Genomic DNA, 22420 nt, shown 5'->3' on the forward strand with positions numbered 1-22420 from the left:
AGTAAAAGTTATTAGGGCTGCAGCACCAACTCAATAAGTAACTAAGAAAAAGAATCGTAAATTGTATCTCATTATTGAGTAGTCAGGTCTTTGAACTGTGAATAGAACAATCTTCATCTGTGTATCCACTTAAATAAAAATAAAAAATAATCAAAAGATTAACTGATTGTAAATGTAGTTGTTAGTTGCAGTTCTAAATGTTATTATTATTGACACTTATTGCATGTATTGCAGTTTGACTATCAATAGTTACATATACTGTGATTCACTTAACAAATATACAAATGTTTACAGTTTTCCTGAATGTAAACTACTATTAATGACAAAATGAAGTGTGCATATTATATTGCAAGACTGATGTCTGTTCCCATAGGATCATCAAACCATTCTGCGAGCTTGGGCTGTGAAGGACTTTGCTCCAAACTGTCCTCTATATGTCCAGATTCTCAAACCTGAGAACAAATTCCATGTCAAATTTGCAGGTCAGTTTTTTTTCCCCCTTCTTCAGGTTGACTCATTTCATATACAGTCAGGAAACAGTGACCTGTCCTTCAGGTAGTATTAGTGTTTATTTTTCATGATTTGACCAAAATGTATATAATTTATGAAGTCCATTACTTTGAATAAAACAGCAAGTCAAAAATTAAATAAAACAAAATACAAAACTTTCCTGACATTTAGACATGGACATATTTTAAGGACAATCTTTTAGCAAATGTAGCATATTGTTTATACTATAGATGGTTGTAGTGTGTGTGTGTGTGTGTGTGTGTGTGTGTGTGTGTTTAATTTGTGTGTATGAATAATAGATATAGATTCATCTGGATTCTACACCCTCCGACCCATCCTTTTTGAAGTGTTTTGTTGTTAAGAGCAGCCGTTTTGTATGTCTAGCATGGCCTCCACTTCTTGGGTCACTGCATTTGCATTTACATGTGTTTGTGAGATGAATCAAAGTTTTCAGGGGGATTCATATGCCCCTGTACGTGTGCAGTGGTATAAAAACGTGATCATTCATACACATTGATAAAGGTAAATAATGAAGAAAAAAATAATAAAACGTAGCCTTAACTCACAGGTATATTAAAACTTTTAACAATTAGCGCAGGATTCATGTTTAGTTTCTTGTTTTTTGTGTGTGTAGCTCTGAATTATGTTATGTATTGATTAACGTTCAGATAAGAGTCATCCATGGTGATACAGCAGTAACATTGATTAACAGTATACAGTGTGATTGTGTTTTTATTGTGAAAAAAGGTTGACAATTTTGTCAGAAGTTAGTACTGGCTGTGACAGGTAGGTCTTTGAACTATTCATGAAATGTCGAATATGCCAACAAATTATCTTGTTGGTTTCTATAAAAACAGTATTATATAAATACATTTAAAGTGTAATGGGTTATGCACATGCATACACACATACAGTATACTGTAAAAATCAAGGTTATCTATAAAAAAATAAAAAAAACAGTAACTGAAATCGAATATACAAATTGTCTATTTCAGCTAGTAACCAAGGCAAAGTTTTTTACATTTTAAATGTTTAACTTGATATACAAAAATTACTATAACTGAAACTGAATTTAAAAAAAATTATAATAATAAAATCTATGTAGATATACTGTTTATATAAAAATACAAAAAATAATAAACACATTTTTTTTTTGTCACTAAACAAATAGTCCTGTTATCTCAAATGTTTTTCTGCATCTAAAACAAAAACTAAATAAATACATAAAAAGTTAAAAATAAAAAAATAAAACAGTGAGTTCTCTTAAACGCTTACAGTTCATTAAAATGTAAATTTCTCCAAATTGAACACTGCCTGCATTGAAACCAATTTGATCTGAATGAATAAGATGTCCGAATCATTTCAGGGTGTTAAAGCTGATCTACTGAAGTTGATGTTATTTTAATTTGTGATATGGAGAGGTTATGTTGGATTTATATTGGTTTTATTAGTTCTGAGACTTGTATGGTAAGACTGAGATGTTTTTAGTTTCATAGTGATTCCAAATTTCACAAGAAACAGTAGAAGTCCCAGAAGTGTTTATAGAATTCAGCAGGGAGTCCATCTGTGCTTGGGCTTTAAAATTTGAGAGCTACTTTGTTGAAATTCATTCATTTTTAAGGGAAAATCAGTATTTAATATTTGTTCATTTACTCTTTTGATCCAGGTTAATTTGATAAGTATGCAATAAATATTTGGCCCAAGTCATAACAACCAGTGCATGTTGATTATATGATATGATATTATATGATATTATCATTCTTACATAGATGATGTGTCGGCATGTTTTGTTTGTTAGATCATGTGGTGTGTGAGGAGGAGTTCAAGTATGCCATGCTGGCCCTCAACTGTGTATGTCCGGCCACCTCTACGCTGGTCACACTCCTGGTGCACACATCTCGTGGACAGTCAGTACTGATGTCTTTCCTCTTTATTCTGACACTGATGTAAAAGAAGCATTTCCTGACGTGTTGTTTCATTTATTGAAGGATTTAATAATGAATAGTGGCACCTCACGTAACCTTACCAATTCTGTGATCCCTAACAAATATTAGTGTGACAAGTAATTAATCAGAGCAGATTTGTGAGGAGAGCCGATCAATGCCATTAAAATGAGGAAGACTGACCACGCAGTCTGAATTTGCTGAGATTGTTTTATAAAGAAAACTCTGAAATAATAGTTATATCACATTTGCTGAAACAAGGTTTGGATTGTCATCTTTGTGCTGGTGTTTGAACTGTCTGCTTGGGGTTTTAGGGAGGGTCAGATGTCTCCAGAACAGTGGCAGAGGACGTATGGCCGCTGCTCGGGGAACGAAGTTTACCACATTCGTTTGATGGACAGCAAGTTCTTTGGGGAATATGACGGGAAGAGTTTTACTTATGCCTCCTTCCATGCACATAAAAAGTGAGTGTGGAATGTTTACTTTGAGCTGCACAATTAACTGTTGGGAGGTATGTGAAGTGAACTGTTTGTATTAATGATTATTAATTATATTTTTTAAACCACATTCCCCATATACACTACTGCTCAGAAGTTTGGGGTGGGTAAGATTTTTTTTAATGCTGTTTAAGAAGTGTCTTAAGCTCACTAGGGCTGCATTTATTTGATAAGAAATACAGTAAAAACGTCTCAGGTTATGAATGTAACCATGGTTCCCTGAGTAGGGAACGAGACACTGCGTCCTCTAGGGGCCGCTATGGGGAACACCTTGTCGTGACCCGTGTCTGAAGCATACATTGAAAAAACACCAACTTGTTGGCCGGCTACAGCCTCTGACGTCACTACCGGCACGACTATAAACAAGCACCGGGAGAACACGTCATTCACTTCTTCGTCTGAAGCTTGCGTCCGAAGCATGGCAGGGAGCTAGAGGACGCAGTGTTTCATTCCCTAGTCAGGGAACCATGGTTACATTCGTAACCTGAGATGTTCCCTTTCAAGGGAACTTCGAACTGCGTCCTCTAGGGGCCGCTATGGGAAACAGTATACACACGCTGCTATGCTGAGGGGAGTGCAGGCCAGAATCAAGGCGAACACTAAGAACCAAGTCTACCATTTCCACGGGAGTTGCCCCTGGGACGTTTAGGCAGCTGTCTAAAGGCCAAAGGCCAAAGGCCTAAGCTACATACCCAACTTAATTGTTAGGGCCTCGGCTCAGGGTAGAGCTGAATGCTTGGAATCAGGAAAGATTCCTTTATAAAGGGATACGGCTAAGAACCTAGCATTTTCTACCAAGTCTTGCCTGTCACACAGGAGCTACCACTTGCTTACGCATAAGCTTACTGAAGGAGCTGTCTCAACAGTTCTGTAGTAGCAACACCCTTTTTAGATAGGTATCAGAGGATACATAGGTGGAGTGGTGCCCAAGATGAATGGGGCTTTTACCAACTCTAGAAAGGGCACGAAACAACTGCGGGAAGCCCTCACCATATAGGATTTTAGAAAGAATGCAGAATTCTAGCGTGCAAACTTACCACAGTGTGGATTTGAGAAAGACTCCATGTGCACACTTACCATAGCATGGATTTTCAAATACTGTTCTAAGGAGGGGCTCTTGTGGCACTCTGATAAAGCAGCTCATAGATGGAATGTTGCATCTCAAAACATTATGATTGAGAGTCATCAACTCGATCTATGGAAACAATACTGGAGCGCTCTGGGGAAAAAACAGAGAACTCAGTCTCATATGTGAGGAGAACTCTGAGCTCAGAGTAGCGCAGGTCCTGAACCGCGGGTAGCAGATGACTGCCTTTTTTCCCTTTTTTTGAAAAATGCTCACAATGCACGCCGATTGATGCCGCAAAGATCGCAAACAAATGACGCAAAGATCGCGTGTGTCATCGGGTGTCAAAAAACGCAGACACAGATGCACACATTGTCTATACGCTTGCTAGTAGTCGCCATGATATACAGAGAAAGATCATCAGAGGCGTAGCCAGCCAACAAGTTGGTGTTTTTTCAATGCATGCTTCAGACACGGATCACGACGAGGTGTTCCCCGTAGTGGCCTCTAGAGGATGCAGTTTGAAGTTCCCTTGAATGGGAGGTAATATTGTGAAAAATTATTAAAATGTAAAATAATTGTTTTCTATATTCATATATTTAAACATTTTCAAACATTGAGTTTAGATTTATGAATATCTTAAAAAATGTTTTACTTTTATGATTTATTACTATATGCATTTCATTGGCTCTGTACTATACTCTGAAGAATGATACTAAAGTTTAATATGATATATTTAAGATCCTCAAAGCAGTATCAGAGTGTAGATCTGTCCAAATAAAGATCAGTTAGCACTGCAATGCTTTACTCGCTTAAACATCGAGTTAAACTCACCAAAATCATTTTTCTATAAGGTATGGTGTCTGTCTAATTGGCACAAAGAGAGAAGACAATAAGAGCATTCTTCTGAACCCTGGCCCTCGCCACATCATGTCTGCCACAGACACCTGCTACTACATCAACATCACTAAAGAGGAAAACTCTGCCTTCATCTTCAAGCAGGAGGAGAAGCACAGCAAAGGGCAGTCGGCCCCCGGTGTGTATGACGCCCCCTCTCGTCTCCCGGTGCAGAGCATCATCGCAAGCATGGGTGAGGGAACTGATAGCAATGTCTAGCTGACAAAGTGATGTAACTAATAGGAATCTTCAAACTTTTAATCATCAGACTAATGGGTTTCTTGAAAGCTGCAGTGTGTAATTTCTGCGCCACTAGAACCACCGAGCGGAAATCCCAAAATAATGACTGATTGAAACGTTATTGGTGTTGTTATTGTTACATAACACAGCCTAAACAAATGAAGCACAAGTTTTAATTTGTTTCCATCATTCCAGCCGCAGGGTTGGTTTATTGCAATTTCCATATGGATGCCATATGCCAGTTAGTGGTATGGGAGAAGATTCAGAAGCAGCATTGGCAGGGTGAAGTTATCAAAAGTTAGAAGAAGTTTTAAGTCATGCTCATGATAAAATACACTTTCTTTCATTGCTTTTCCTTTGTTGAAGTTGATCAGTCTACTTCATATGGTAAGTCTGAGCATGCAGTTCTGAGACACAGTTAAATCATAAGACATCATTAGTGGATGTCTGTGTAAATGTTGACATTTACAGCTACCTCTCTCTCCCATTCATTCCTGTTACTTTGAAGAACTCAAAGGCTTGAAGCTTTTGTCCTGCAAGCTCTTTTTTATCTAGAAAGTGAAGATTTAATTTTTTTTTTTTTTTCAATTGGGCTTGGAAACTTATCTTGCATGTGTAAAATATCCCTAGCTTACTCTTTAACATAATTGATTATATGTAAGGAATTAGTCCATTACGTTTCTTCACTGATTTGTTTTTCCCTTAACTGCCCTTAACATTTAGCAGAGGAACAAACTTATGCATAGCAGCAGAATTTCTCTTCAGAACATTTTCTTCCCTTCAGCATTTTTAAATTAAACCTCACGGAGCTTAAAGATTTAGTTTGCAAAGCACTGATTTGAAATGTGCAAATCAGTCTTCATTCATTAAAAGCAATAAATCAGGGTTGAGGTCAATTTCGGTGCATTTTAAGAAATATTGTGTTATAATTAAAACATTTTACCATCTACTGTATACACAGGCAAATTTTTCTAGTAATTTACACAAGTTTTTTTTTTATCTTTTCATTTTATTCATTACACTGTTGGAAATGAACTGGAACTGACCTAAATTCTGAGTCATCAAAAACTGTTCATAATGCAATATTTCTTTCAGCACTTTAATTGCACTGTAAATATTACAAAAGCAATTAACATTTAAGATCAGACAACAGTTTTTAGATTTATAGCTTGTTTCACTGGTGGACAAATGAATTTCCTCATGCTGCACTTTCCAAAAGCTTACCCGAAGAGGAAAGCCTCCACTCTCATGGCTCGTTTGTGTTGTTTTACAGGAACTGTGGCCATTGACCTGCAGAACCCAGATCCCCCGGCTGACAGCCGTAAACTGGCCCTGCCCACAGAGAATGGAGCTGGGAGCCGTAGACCCAGCATTGCCCCTGTGCTAGAGATCGCCGATTCCTCTGCAATCCTGCCTTGTGATCTTCTCAGTGACCCCTCAGAAGATGAGACCAACCAATCGGATGATGAAGGAGGACCAGCTTTAGAGTAAATAATGTTTTTAAAAGTACACAATTGATGTGATTTCTCATGGGAAGCACAATGGAGTCATTTGTCTTTGATTTTTAAACAGCCAGCAAATGTGAAAGACATGAACCTTAAATCAAGAGGCTCATTTTGGATAGCTGTGCTATTACTTTTCTAAGCTATGCATTTTTATTTTGGACTGGCAGACGATACATTTTTAAATAGAATATTCAAGTTCAGTGCCACTAAAACCCTATACACTTGTCCAAAACTGTTCAAAAGTTAAAGGTTTTCTATTCGAATGTATTTAAAATTGAATTTATTTCTTTGATGGCAAAGTTGAATATTTTCTTCACGGTCAAATGATCCTTCAAAAATCATTCTAATATGCTGATTTGCTCCTCAAGAAACATTTATTATTATCAATGTAAAAATGGTTGTTTCCCAGGATTCTTTAAAGGGGTCATATGATGCTGCTAAAAAGAACATTATTTGGTGCATTTGGTGTAAAGAAATGTGTTTATATGGTTTAAGGTAAAAAAAAAAAAAAAAAAAAAACATTATTGTACTGGACATTATTGTTTCTACTCTATGCCCCGCCTTCTGAAATGCGCTGATTTTTAAAAGGCTCATCAGTCCGATTATTGGCCAGCTATCCAGTGTGTTGTGATTGGCTAAATATCTCAAGCATGTGACGGAAATGTTACACCCTTTAACATATTGTGATTTCCTGTCTGGCCGGATAGACGAGACATAAACATAAATCCCATTATAAACATGATATAAACATGATTTCTAGTTGTGTCCTCTTTTGGAAGGCCAAAAAAAGTAGTTTCGCTTTCACAGTAAAACACACAGTGTCTATATGACATAGCGGCAGCAGCAACAACAATACTACAATGAGAATAAAAGGTGTGCCTTCTTTATTTCCATGAACATCTGGGCGGCATTATGCAAATCTTCCCACATAGTGATGTAGATATGTGGGGGCGTGGACGAGTGTTAACTTTTATAAAGAATATCTCTTTGGATTTGAGACTTTAGTCTTTACAACTTTACAGATCTTCATAATGCACCAAGAGGTTGTTACACTCCAAAGAGAAAGGAAAAAAATAGAAATCGCATCATATGATCCCTTTAATGAAAAGATTACAAATGTTATAAATGTCTTTACTAAAACTTTATCGTTTTATTTTTTTTTTTTTTGTCTTACCCACCTATATAACTTCCAGTTATTTTTTACTGTGACCTGTCTCTAGTGTGATTTACATTTTATAGCTTTTTCAGAAGAACCTTAGGCATATTAGCTGCTATTACACATTCAGCGATCATGATGCAGAAACACTGCTTAATTACAGTGTTTGCACATTAATCGGTGCCGGAAGAGACTTGCACTCATTCTCTCTCTCTCTCTCTCTCGCTCTCACACATGCACACACACACACACAAACTCTTGATGAAGACTGAATCTCTTACTGAGCAGCACTGATTCTTTCTCACCGCAGGACTCTGTTCTGCTCCTGTATTTTCTAATGCTTCCTCTGGTGAACAGTGAGCAGATCCCTGCTGTACTGAGCTGCTGAATCTTCAGTGCTCTCACAGTGCCATCTACTGATCATTTACATGCAATACTTTCAAAAATGAAGCCTTTGTAGTTTATGTCAGTTGAGGTTTCATGTACTGTACAGTATATGCATTAATTGGAAGCATACTTGCTACATTTTATATCCTTCTGCTTTTTCAAGGTGGATTAGAGGCTATCCTCCAAACTCCCCTTACATTGGAAGCTCCCCAACACTTTGTCACCTTTTGCAACAAAAGGCGCCATTTTGTTGCTTACGACTTGACAAGGTAAATGTATAATTCTTAATTCACCCTTAAATACTGATAGCGAGTCAACTTAATCCATTGGGATAGTTTGATGAAAGAGAAATTGTGAGGTTTTTACTGACTGTGATTTTAATGCATTTACTTGGAGGAATTTAACAGTATAAAATAAATAATTAAATACATCATGCATTTTAGCAATAAATACATAAGTACAAAGAAACATGTATGGTCATATTTTAGATCACTTTTCATTTTACATATACATTTCACACACTATGGGCCCTATTTTAACGATCTAAACGCAAAGTGTAAAGCACTTAGGGCATGTCCAAATCCACTGTTGCTATTTAATGACGGAAAAACCGGGTTGTCCTTATTCTCTTAATGAGTAATTGGTGTTTTTGGGGCGTAACGTGCAATAAACTAATCATAGTCTCATCTTCCATTCCCTTTAAGAGCCAGTTGTGCTCGTGCCATGACGGATTTGCTATTTACACGGCGAAATTTGGCAAGTGCAAAGACAGAACGCGTCTCCGAGATTAAATTGAGCTGTGACTATCCGTTATGACATGTAGGCATATATATATATATATATATATGTCATAATATATATATATATACCATATTTTTCGGACTATAAGTCGCACCTGAGTATAAGTCGCATCAGTCCAAAAATACGTCATGATGAGGAAAAAAACATATATAAGTCGCACTGGACTATAAGTCACATTTATTTAGAACTAAGAACCAAGAGAAAACATTACCGTTTCCAGGCGCGAGAGGGCGCTCTATGCTGCTCAGTGTAGACTACCCTCTCGCGGCTGTAGATGGTAATGTTTTCTTTTGGTTCATGTCTCTTAGTTCATTTCTCTTGGTTCATGTCAAATTAATTTTGATAAATAAGTCGCACCTGACTATAAGTCGCAGGACCAGCCAAACTATGAAAAAAAGTGCGACTTATAGTCCGGAAAATACGGTATATATATATATATATATATATATATATATATATATATATATATATATATATATATATATATATATTAAAGAAAACACATTGCACCAGTCTATTTTCAGCTCCTTAAAATAGCATTGCACCAGTAATGCGCCTGAACACACCTCTTTTTTAGACCAGCACGCCCATGGGTGCACAAATGAGCGCAAATGCATTTGTTAATTAAACGACGTGGCGCTGGATGGGAAAATGCGACCAGGAAAATGCGAAAATGCGAACGGCGCCAGACTGAAACTAGCAAACATACTTGCGCTGCGCCTTGCGTCGCATTGCGACGGGAGTATGATAGGGCCCTATATGTTTCTTTGAACTCACTTTCCATTATGCTTATATTTACTGAATGCATTATGACTATATTCATAGTTTGCATTATTTATTCCATGCATAATTATTTGATTCAATTTCCTTGTGCCTTTATTGCAAGATTCTATGATGTATTTAAGAACTTCATTTATGTATATATATATATGTGTGTGTGTGTGTGTGTGTGTGTGTGTCTACATATAAGCTCTAAATGTATGATGGCATTATCCCGTATCTTCATACATTTAGAGCTGATATAATTTATTTCAGTCCATTAAATGCTTTACTTGTTTTTATGTGCAGGGTTGTCGACACAATAGCTTTGAAGACGCCAAGGCATATGGGTTCAAAAACAAGTTGATTATTGTTTCTGCTGAAACTGCAGGAAATGGCCTGTACAACTTCATAGTGCCACTGCGTGCCTATTACCGACCCCGGAAGGAGCTGAATCCCATTGTGCTGCTGTTGGATAATCCGTGAGCAAGCTGCCTCATCAGTTTTTACTGCATGTTACTGCTCATAGTGATGACTTTAGACTTCGAAAGTCAGTCAAAAGCATTGCTTAACCTGACTTTACCACTTATTAATACCTCCAGCCACATCTGCATAAAAACAAATCTCTTTATCCACTGTTCACACTCTCACTCTGTCATGCGTTAGATTGAAATCTTAATGTATTATCTTGCTCTCTAATGCTAAACACTTTCAAGAGTGTTGTTCATTATGTTCCACATATTCTTCCTTTCAGTAATGCAAAATAGTTTACACTTCTTCCTCAGAGTATCCATGGCAACTCTGAGATATGTCAAAAGACTTTTTGCACAAGCATTTTGCACAAGCATTTACCCTGAGAATACATTTTTATAAGGTTGTTTGCCAGTCCCAAACCTTTAAGAATTTTTAAACTGCAGCTGTGAGTGGATTAGCATTGTCAAACTGCTCTTTCCCTCTGTTTCCAGACCTGATAATCATTTTCTTGAAGCCATCTGCTGTTTCCCTATGGTGTACTACATGGCTGGTACCATTGACAAGTAGGTCTTTAAAACATTTCTGCATACATACACAACCTGAGATAGGTTTTAGTCCAGTCTGAACAGTGGATTTGTGCTGGATTCTGTCATAGTTTGGATAACCTGCTGCAGTGTGGCATCATCTACGCTGATAACCTGGTAGTGGTAGATAAGGAGAGCACTATGAGTGCAGAAGAAGACTACATGGCAGATGCTAAAACCATAGTCAATGTGCAGACCATGTTCAGGTAAGTTTTTTGCTCAAACAAGAATAACTTCAGCTGATTGTCTTTAAGCTGACGTCTTTCTCTACATTAGCTGAAAATGGCATTGGATAGTAATTCATTTGCTGGTTGTGTTTTTCCCACAAAACTTCATTTTCATCTTTCTTCTCCTGTTACTGTGTCCTCTACTAGGTTGTTTCCTAGTCTCAGCATAATCACCGAGCTAACCCATCCTTCTAATATGAGATTCATGCAGTTTCGTGCCAAAGATTGCTACTCCCTGGCTCTCTCCAAACTCGAAAAGGTGTCTTAACTAGTCTAAAGAACCACACCATTTGACTAACATTGGGGTCCAAATGTCTGTTTCTGTTTTGAATTTTTATAAAAAAAAATTTTTAGTTAGCGGTATTGCAAATTATATTGTCAATAACTGTGTGTGTGTGTGTGTGTGTGTGTGTGTGAGTGAGTGAATGTAAAAAAATTTGAATTAAAAAAATTAATGAATTTGGGATTTATTTAATTCAGGCTGCACAAACTCCATGGGTTTGTGTAAAACCATATGTCACATGATTTAGAAATGGCTCCAAAATCATAATAAATTATCTCAAAACTTTTTATTTATTTCTAGCTACAGAATGAGTCCCAGATTGTCAGTGTGAGCTCAGAGTTTATGACTCCAATAATGATTTATAGTTTTTCTTCCTTGAAAGTAGACAAATGAACTACTCTAATCAGGACTAGCATTAACATAGTAGCCTACATTTCAGACTTTTCTCTGATATGAAATAACTGCTTGAATGCTACACATTTCTTATGACATGGTCAACTGGACTGTCTCTGAGTAAATATGATGGATTTGTGGTGAGTGCATGCTTTAAATGGCTGAAATACTGAAACTATTATAATGCTGTATCACAATTTGTCAGATGGTCTGAAAATCTTAAATCATCAGCTGTGGAAAGAGCCATCAATCTTTTGTCTTGATCTTTCTCTATTTTCTCCAGATAGAGAGAGATAAGGGCTCTAATCTGGCCTTCATGTTCCGCCTCCCATTCGCTGCAGGCAGAGTGTTCAGTATTAGTATGCTGGATACTCTTCTTTACCAGGTGGGTAATAAATCAGATGCAACTTCTGCTAATTCTATGTAAAAGCCTGGCACCACCTTGTGGAAGTCTTATATCTATAAATATATTTTATTTACACTACTGTTCAAAAATTTGGGGATTGGTATGTTTTTATTTATGTTAATACTTTTTTTCAGCAAGGACCAATTAAATTGATCAAAAGTGGAAAAAAAAAATAAATACAGCCTTGGTGAGAACAAGAAACTTCTTTCAAAAACAGTTAAAGTTTTACCAACCCCAAACTTGTGAACAGTAGAGTATGTATGTATGTGTGTATATGTAATGTTTATTATTTTAAATATCAAGTTAGGGGTCTTCAAAGGGAGGGCTGCTAATTATAAAAAAATACAGTATTACAGTATTTGTCATACAAAACATTGTTAAATTCAGCCAGTGTTAAAGATAAGAAACCACTATACACGGAAACAACTTGATGAGCTGTCAGTCATACAGCTTCGTCTTGGTCTTGCCAGGAAATATAATATAATAAATCAATGTAATAAATAGAGAGATATAAAATATAAACATTTTTAAAAGGTGTGTTTTAATTTTTGTATCTCCACACATTTGATGCTCAAAACCAAAGACAGATTTAAATGTTTCCATGGGGTAGATAGGAACAGAGAACACTGAGTGGGATTTGCAGTAGGTTGTGATCCTGCTATGCTCCCCTCAGTCTCTGTGGGGTCTTTATTGATCGTGTGAGGTCTGGAGATCATCTGTGTGCTTTCCGGGGACTGCTTCTGTGTTTATATAGTTTCTGTTTATCCTCTAGTCTTTTGTGAAGGACTATATGATTCTCATTGCAAGACTCCTGCTGGGTCTAGACACCACTCCGGGCTCGGGCTACCTCTGTGCTGTAAGTGTGATCGCAAACAAAAACGCACCCACACACCCTCAGCAGTCAGTATGTCTGGCATCTTTGCGTGCCATTGTTTACATAGATTATGCAAGCAATTGTTTCAGTTAAAATGCATAAAATTGGTCATTTGACCTTGTCCACCCACAAATCGGCTGGTGCTGACAGTAGTGTTGAATTGAGACATAAAGTGTAAAAATATCATCATGTTTCAAAGGCAGAGTTATATGTGAGATAAGATTTTTTGTTGTATTCATTTTAGTGTAGTTTAGTAAATGGCCTGGATGTTTCTCAGTGAGTTTCACCCTTCACTTTTGAAACAGATGAAGGTAACAGAAGAGGACCTGTGGATCCGGACGTACGGAAGACTGTTCCAGAAGCTGTGTTCATCCAGTGCAGAAATTCCCATTGGGATATACCGCACTGAATCTCACATGTTTTCTTCCTCAGAGGTAAAATGAGATTAAGAGGGAGAGAGATCAGAGATAATCAGACACGGCTGAATTCGCTCATCCAGCTCCAGTTGCTTGCACTGCAGATACGACCCATCACTGTGCCTTTACTTAATCTTGCGCAGTGTTGAAGATGTACAGCTTTATTTTGGTCTATATCATGGCTTTGCTGGCTGCCTTATTAGCTGTGTTGTGACTTGAAGCTTATGCAGTCCTTGTGCTAATCATTTCTCATTTTGATCATTCACATCTATTGCTTTTTCCAGTTTAAGGAGGTTTGCAAACAGGTAAGAATACAGATTCCACTTCATTTCTCAACTACAAACTCATACGTTAATGGCATTATGCTGTGTTCCAGCTGTTGGTTGTCTTTCCCACATCCATCACTTTCACTCACTCATTATATGCTACTGGTGATCTGTATAATAAATACTTATTTTGTAATGTAAGTGGGTTTATTTAAAAGTGAATTGTGTCATTTTAAACGTTAAACATAGCAGGTTTTATGCAAGTGGGATTAAAATTACTGACAAGTCATTTAGGCTGTTCAGAGTCAATTCTTTCTTTTGGGAGACAATAACTTTATTTATCATTCACTTTTGGCTTTACAATTTTGCAGATCATTTACATTCACACACAGCTACACACTGCATGAAAGGCAATACTCAAAATGGCATAATAGGGACACTTTAATATTTTTTTATGGAAACCGTAACCCTAACTCTAACCCTAACCCTATTTTTTTAAGGGTTCCTTGGTGAGTAGAAAGTTCAAAAGAACAGCATTTATTTGAAATAGAAATAGTTTCTAGCATTAGAAATGACTTTACTTTCATTTTAGATCAATTGAATGCATCCTTGATGAATAAAAGCAAGAATTCCTTTATAAAAAAATGACCACAAACTTTAGAAGTGTGCCTTAAACATAGATAAGGCTAATGGCATCCTGTCAGCTGGTGAATAAGAGTCAGCTTAAAATATATGTGTAATAACTAAGTGCTACTTTTCAGATTAAAGATGTTCAATTGCTCATAAACTGCTACAAAAAAGTGCAATCAGACAATGAACCTTGTTAACCTGTTGACAACCTGTTTCCATGCTGAGCAGTCTCAGGTGTCTGTGGAGGACTCTGAGGACCCGCGCGATCGCAGGGAATCCTGGAAAGAGAAAACCGCCCACAGAAACTCCACAGGGAGCGACCAATCAGAGCACCCACTCCTGCGGAAGAAGAGCATGCAGTGGGCGAGACGGCTGAGCAGAAAAAACGCCAAACCGCCCAGTCGAGTTGAACGCATCAATCAGCAGCGCCTAAATCTGTACCGGCGCTCAGAGAGACAGGAGCTGTCAGAGCTGGTGAAGAACCGCATGAAGCACTTAGGGCTGCCCACTGTTGGATACGGTGAGTTTGACAAGGGGAAGTGAGTATTTCTGTTTGTGTCTATGGAAATAATGAGGGTTCATAACCCCTTACCTTGATATCTTTTTGATAAAGTGCGTTATAAATGCTTCGGATCGGTTTTCACAGTGTTTCTCGTTGTAAATCATATAATGGTGTCCCCTGCATTAATCATCATTCTCCTGAAACATTCTTTAACATCCATTTTTTAGATCCAAATGATCAGGTTCTCATGTATGATTTGAGATGATCCAAAAAGCATCTTGAATTTCAAAGGAAGCAATGTACCTTCTGTACAAAGCATCAGATAATTACAAACTTACTTAACATGACTAGTGAATCAGAAAGTGTGCATAATTTGTGTAACTATTTATTTAACAAATTCCCAAAAGGTATTTCAAGAGATAAATAAAAGAAATAAAAAAAGTTTTCTATAATTTGCTTTATTATAGCAGGTGGGTTTTATAGTCATAATGAATATAATTTATGGTTCAAGGATCAGAGCTCATCATCAACTATTGCTTTGTGTGCTTTGCATTGTCTTTCATTCTGTATTCACCTTCCTTGAAACTTACTACTTACTTCCTACTCCCTTTCTATCCTTCATGTTGCAAAAAATCATTCTCTAATTTTGTCCCTTTGTCAGCCCTGAGAAATACTGTCGAAAACTAAAGTTAAAGTTTTTCAGATTAAAACTACTTTACACACTTTGTCTTTAAAATGTGATGTAAACCTTGAGATGGTAGCAATGACATTTCATGATATTTTAAGAATGTGTTTTTTGCATGGTGAATTTTTCTTGATCTTTCTCTTTAAAAAAAAAAAAAAAGCAAAAAGTGTTGCTTTCTCTGCTGCTTTCTTGACCTTTTCTTTCTGATCTCTTTCTGCTTTGGTCTTTTCCCTGCACGCTGTAGAGGATGTAGCTAATTTAACTGCAAGTGATGTGATGAACCGAGTAAATCTAGGATATTTGCAAGGTAAATGCACCCAGCATCATTGTTCCTGTGGTATAGGATTGTTCCAGTCGATCTGGAACCTGATGTTCTGGAGACTGAAGTAAATAAGAAACTCCACTTAATTTGCTCAGTTTGTCCAGTGACATTGATTAAAACAGCATCCGCAGTCTGTATTTATTAGGATAAGCACTGAAAGTCTAATGAAAATACTTTGTGGCATTTGAAAGGACTAGTTCACCCAAAAATGTACATTTGCTGAAAATGTACTCACCCACAGGCCATCACTCGCTCACCAGTGGATCCTTTGCAGTGAATGGGTGCCGTCAGAATGAGAGTCCATACAGCTGATAAAAATATCAGCTGATATCTTGTGAAGTGAAAAGCTTCCTGCTATAATACGAGTCCTCTAATCCATAATCTTACTTTCTCCAGTGAAAGTCATCTTGTATAATTCAGGAAATAAATATGCACAGATCTAAAACAGTTTAAAATTGAAAACAGTCCAGAACAGTTGTAAACAGATATGTTGGTAGTTTCATGTTAAGAGGACAACAGGGGATTGACTTCACTGGAGGAAGTGTTATTATGGATTAGGGACTAATACTGTATTTTGGCCAGAAGTGACGGTGTAAAATGGTGGATTTCTCCAAATCTGTTCTGATAAAGGAGCAACCTCATCTACATCTTGGATGGCTTGAGGGTGAGTACATTGTCAGGAAATTTTCATTTTTGGCTGAACTATGCCTTTAATAGGCCTTTATGTATCTATTTACATTTCTTTTCTTTTAGATACAAAATTCAGCGTGATTCAGTATTTATTTATTTTTTTTAATTCAGACATTTTCCTGGCTGACAGCTTCTTGCTAATGCCACATGCAAATGTCTGAAGAATGCTCGCTTCAGTTCTCCTATTTCTATATTTTTTCCAGATTACAATCATCAGTAGGCCAGTCTGTGCCCCTTGAAACTTCCTCTTATCTTATTAAAAACAGAGTGCAGGAAACTGCTGGCCGTTGACATTATAATGACACTGGACAAAACAAATATGATATAGAAACATGGTTGAACGGCCCTAGAACGGCTTATCTGTAAAGCCAACTGATATCATTATAATCGAATTTGCATTTGTGTATAATTCATTATTACACAGCTCACTGGAATACTTGATTCTGATTGGTCAATTGCAGCATTCTCCAGTCTTAGATAATGATCACTAAGCTATTTAACTCATTGTTGTCCCAGCTGTTTCAACTCAAATTAATATTTTAAATCCATTTTTTTTTTAAATAGCTGTGTAATAAGCAGTTTAATGCACAGTCAGCTAGTCATTATTGTAATATAAAAACCTTCAGCTTTTTGTCACCAACCTGATCACCCTGTCAGGATTTGTTTAGCAATGATGACTGTACCTTATTTTGTACTTATACTGTACATAAATGCAAAAAGTAAACCAGAAGTATAGCATTTTTTTTATGACTTAAATGAAATTATGGATAAAGTGTCTAAATTCATTATGCATAGACTATGTGTGGGTGTAATATACAATATACTGTATGCAGACTTTATTTTTTTTAAATGGCAATTTCTTTTTTATGTGAATGCAGTATTTATTTAATATTATTTAATAATGTTTTTTTGCAGTTTAGGTGCAGTATCACTCCTAATATTCGGTCTCATTATGTTTGCAAAAACATGCTCCTGATCAACAGTGTCATTTGATAGTGGTGCTAACCTGTTTCTGAAATAATGAAGTCTGATTTCATAGTTAAATTAGTGATGTAGTTGTCTTTTTCTCCTTTGGTACAAACTGAAGAGGGTACTTACATGACAGAGGGTACTGCAGGTACTCACTGGCATCTGAGCATTGATATAAGACATGATGAGTGAGGGGTTTTGATTCCAGGATGTTTGGACAGAGTGGAGTAGAAAGCATTCAGTCTTTGTTGGAAGGGTCCATCTAGCACACATATTTAGGCATACACTTAGAAGTCTGCTTGTACTGATCTACAGCATTGTTTTTCAGCTTTTTATTCTTCTAAATGGGATAATACTGGGAGAAGTATTTGGGTTTTCCATTGCTGTAATTGGTTACTTAGCATTTGGCTATCGACTCCTCCCAATCCCACACTACTAATGTTTTTTGCTTCACTCTGATTGGTCGAGCCTTGGCTTGGTGGGCCTGACAGATCCTCTAAGCATGCTTATATCTGTGTGTGGGGGTCTTACTGTTTGCTGACTTGGAGCTGTATGTTGGCATGGCAATATTCAACGTTCAGTGGGTCAACTGTGATTATGATGCAGTAGACGGATGGATGGATTGAGACTGAATGCGTGGGTGGATGCGGACCCTGTCTGCATGCGTCCGCGCATGGGGAGCGATTGCGATTGCATGGGCGTTCCGTAAATGCAGCCATGCCCTGTCAGTAACGGTTAGCCCTTCTCTCTCTTTTACCTGGCCTGGCATTATAAGTGGCTCAAACAGGTGGGTTTAAAGAAGCAGAGGCACTTTGTCCCAGTCTTGATTCCCTTTTTACAGACCTGCAAAAGTTCATACTTCTCAGTCATTTACAAGCAGGTAAAATACAACCAAGCCTCAGGAACTCAGCCAAAAAAAAAAAAAAAAAACACATTGGTTACTCAACAACTGCCTCCCATGCTTTTTTATTCAATATATTTAGCTTGTTTTGGCTATTCTGACTCAGTCAACAGCATTTTATTATCTGCAGTAGGAACAGAGATAAATATTACAGATAATCTTTCAGAACTTTGTTACACAAATGTTTTGGATTATTAAGAATTGACACAGGATGAATACAATAGTGACTGTTTTGTTTCTCTTGCAGATGAAATGAATGATAATCAGAACACGTTATCATATGTGCTGATAAACCCTCCTCCGGACACCATTCTAGAGCTGAATGACATTGTGTAAGTTGCATGTATTTAAATTGAAGTGTGCAGTTTCGTATATTGATATCCTATTTATCACAGTCAAATGTGACAAGAAAACAATTCCTATAACTACATTGAAATACTAAAATGTCTTTTTTCTTTTTTTTTTTCCGAGGCTATTTGCCCAAGTTCAAATAGTGTTATGTTATACTTAATTTATGCTATTTATTCAGTATAAATAGTGGCAGACACTGTACATCATACATTATAAAGTTATATTATAAAATTCATGAGATAAACGTGTTGCGGTCAATGTACCAGCCTTTCTTATCTGTGTGAGTTCATTATATATTATATATATATATATATATATATATATATATATATATATATATATATATATATATATACAAAATAGGCCAATGAAATACCCCTTTGCCACTTTGCTTCCACTTATTTTTATATTTTCTTCATTTTCAATAAAAATAAATGCCTCTCCGAGTTGATTTGTTAAGAGAAATGGGAGAAAAATGTGACTGGAAATTAATCTGGGAGACTCATACAACCTGTTTTCCACTCTTTTCTAGCTACATAATCCGTTCTGATCCGCTGGCACACGTCCCTGAGAATCTCCCAGGGGCTCCGGCCGGAGTGAAGCTACGTCAAGACTATGGACCTGAGTCGAGGGATGAGACCCATCTGTAGGAACTAGAAGTTCCTGTTAACCGTCCTTCCCTCCCTCCTCCGTCTTAAGCTGCTACAGGCTGCATGAAGAGTGAAAGGACACACAACCGACCACACAGACACGACCCATGTGCCAACACATTCACAACCCAAGCTGCCCAACCAAGCCAAATAGCTCTGTAACCGTAGAACTGAAACACTTTACAGATTCCTCTTTTCTATGACACAGACGTACAGAATCTCCTGGCACATTTCAGACTTCTCTGTTACATTTTTGTATTTGAGACTTGGCTCAGTGCAAGTGTGAAGTGTTGAATCAGTTTGGACCAAACAAGCTGTCCAAGGACTTTGGATTTATAGAGCAGTGTATATCAGAAGCATTACATAAAGCAGTATTTAAGAGGGCAGCTAAAAACAGAAGGAAAAAAACAACAACTATTACATCAGTCAGCTAACCCGAGTGGACCTGAACACTGGATAGTCATACATGTGGGGTATTTCAGTATGACATTGAACAGAATTAGTTTACATCAGTGCTATATTTTGTATTTATATAGCACGAATATAGTATATATTAATATATTTGTATATAAGTTGGCCACATATTTCACATGCTCAGTGACTTTAGTATTCACAGTATTTTGTTGTTTTATTCCTCGAAGCACAAAGGGTTTTAGATTTGAAATTGCTCATCTCAAGCTGAAGCTTTTACATGTGATTGAACACCATGATTTACTGTAAATCACTGTCATTTATCACTACAAATGTTATCATACACCCGTTCAAAAGCTAGATCAAGGTCTTTGCCGTACGATGTCAAATTTGCAGCAAAAAAAATGGAACCTATTCTGCAGAAAACGCATTGAAGAGATGCCAAATGTTAATATACATAAGATCAACATTAAAAGAGGTTTGGTGTCAAACTTTTGAATTATGTTTGGGTTATACAATAGAAAATGTTAGATTTAATATGCACTGTTGGTGACCATTGTTTTTCGGTTGCATTTAGCCAACAAATGTGTTTTTGTTGTTGTTGTTTTGTTGTTTCTTTAAAATGCATTTGTATTTCTAAAAATATTCAGTTACTTAATTTTTTTATTTCAGTGTGCACAATGTATGTTACTGCTTATTTTGGATAAAAAGGTATAGCTATATGTTAGCTATATATGTCTATATAAATATATAGTGAGTGCACGAGGGAAACATTTGAATTTGCCGATTTTATTGCACTAAGCTCTGTTGATAGAGCAGTACATAGTAACCCTTTAAACTACATAAAGAAAACATTACAAATTTGACATTTCACAGTACATTTAAATTTGTGTTTTGTTTTTGCCTTCTGTATTAAGACATTGCATTGTTAATTTGCTATTTACATCAGTAAATGGAGCTGACATTTAAAGCTATCATGGGAAGCTTGAATTTTAATCTTTTTAGTTTTAACAAACAGGTGTATTCATCTTTTATTGAACAGAAATGTGAATGCCCACTTTTGCGCAAAGTAGCTAAGGTTGAGTTACTCCCATATCATTCTTAACTGTCTGTCTCCACAAAGAAATGCGATAGATGACAGTAAAAGCAATGAAATCGGAATCTTTGCAGCTATTGTTTTTTAAAATACTTTATAAATCTGTATTCATGTTTACAGCATATTTAAGGCATTTTCTGCCTTATTTCGCTTCTGTTGATCTGGCATATCAGTTTATTGCTTAGCTCCAAGACTAGACAATCTGTCAGTAGTAAATGGAGGTGTTTTGCTTCCGTAAAGATATTCCCACCTACATTGTCCATCAGTCACGTTTTTCTCATACAGATTGCTTTAAGAATGTTTTTTCTTTATTATTTATTTTATGTTTTCCTAAATTTCCAGCCAGAATTGGAAAGGATATGCATAATGTGCATGTTAAAAATTGCCTGCAAAATTCTTCTATTTTTACTAGTTCCCTAAGATTTAAAACCTATATCTTGATCAGCTGATCAAAGCTGCTGTGATTTAACAAATTTATTTATTCCAGTAGTTTTAGAAGAACATGGACCATGCATGCCCTTATCTTGCCAAATGTGTCAGAGACCCATGTTTACAGTTGCTGGCTCCTGTTTTTGGATTGTGCTTAATACATTTAACTTATACATTTTGTACAATTTCTTAAATGAAGTCTGTACTAACATGTAAGAATGAATCAATAAATGCTGCATGCAGCCAGAGAAATGTGCCAGTATTTTCCTACAAATAGACTTGGACTCAGTTGATATATACTGTAGATTCACACATTTTATTTAGCATTTAATAATGCAGTAAAAATCTGTCAATTGTGAAACCAAATGTCTGTACTAGTCTGTTACAGAAAATACTGTACATACTGTACCAGGTACATTTTTACATAAGATTTTCATCATATTTTGCACATTTTACAGTGTTTTGCAGGTTTCACAGAACTAAAGAACTGATTACTTTGAGATCTGTTTAACCCCTTTTAAACTTTCATTTTTGTTTTTATATTTGTGGCACAGACACCACAACACACACACACACACACACACACACACACAAAACAATGAAACACACACATACATATGATTTGTAACATACTTCTGACACCTAACGACTCTGTTTGAGCTTGTTTTGTTGTGTTTTTCTCCACCTTTCTCGAGTCCAGCGGCCATGATTTTCCACCACCTCGTGTATTTTCTTAACATCATCTATGTTGATTATCTCCTCTCCAGCAGCAGGTTTTGACTTGCTACCACCAAAAGATGGATTACAAATGCTGAACAATTCAGAGCAGTCCTCACTTTCATCAGTTTGGGAGTTCTGAAAGTATGGAACGTCTCGAAAATTGGAACAGATGGCCGACTCGAGACCTGACCTCCATGTTTCCCCATTTGCATCAATTCTGCCATCCTCCCTTGGTGATATATTAGAATCAGAGAAGCATTCCTGTGCACTGAAAGGCAGGACTTTATGATTGGATGACTCAAGACTTGCCCCATAAGTGTCCTCATCAATAGTGACCAGGACATCTTCTATTGGGGATGTTATTTCTGGCAGAAACTCCT

General features: G+C 36.7%; 1 protein-coding gene across 9 annotated transcripts in view; it reads left to right on the forward strand.

The window, feature by feature from the left end:
- The window catches only part of LOC127997491 (potassium channel subfamily T member 1-like), an 81393-nt gene extending 59821 nt beyond the window's left edge, over window positions 1-21572 (forward strand). For 2 of the 9 annotated variants that reach the window (XM_052592029.1, XM_052592031.1), the window contains 18 exons: window positions 374-482; window positions 2309-2417; window positions 2768-2917; window positions 4871-5106; window positions 6427-6640; window positions 8365-8470; window positions 10071-10243; window positions 10727-10798; window positions 10891-11025; window positions 11194-11305; window positions 12006-12107; window positions 12901-12984; window positions 13308-13436; window positions 13703-13723; window positions 14543-14834; window positions 15746-15808; window positions 18631-18715; window positions 19267-21572. In XM_052592029.1, coding sequence (XP_052447989.1) covers window positions 374-482; window positions 2309-2417; window positions 2768-2917; window positions 4871-5106; window positions 6427-6640; window positions 8365-8470; window positions 10071-10243; window positions 10727-10798; window positions 10891-11025; window positions 11194-11305; window positions 12006-12107; window positions 12901-12984; window positions 13308-13436; window positions 13703-13723; window positions 14543-14834; window positions 15746-15808; window positions 18631-18715; window positions 19267-19384 — 2310 coding nt within the window. In that variant the 3' untranslated portion in view covers window positions 19385-21572. Of the gene's footprint in view, window positions 1-373; window positions 483-2308; window positions 2418-2767; window positions 2918-4870; window positions 5107-6426; window positions 6641-8364; window positions 8471-10070; window positions 10244-10726; window positions 10799-10890; window positions 11026-11193; window positions 11306-12005; window positions 12108-12900; window positions 12985-13307; window positions 13437-13702; window positions 13724-14542; window positions 14835-15745; window positions 15809-17600; window positions 18716-19266 lie in introns of all 9 variants that reach the window. The other 7 variants (XR_008170416.1, XR_008170410.1, XR_008170428.1 and 4 more) reach the window with 7 other exon arrangements.
- The last annotated feature ends 848 nt before the right edge of the window (window positions 21573-22420 follow it).

The sequence above is a fragment of the Carassius gibelio genome, chromosome A5, assembly GCF_023724105.1.
Source record: "Carassius gibelio isolate Cgi1373 ecotype wild population from Czech Republic chromosome A5, carGib1.2-hapl.c, whole genome shotgun sequence".
Classification (NCBI taxonomy): Eukaryota; Metazoa; Chordata; class Actinopteri; order Cypriniformes; family Cyprinidae; genus Carassius; species Carassius gibelio.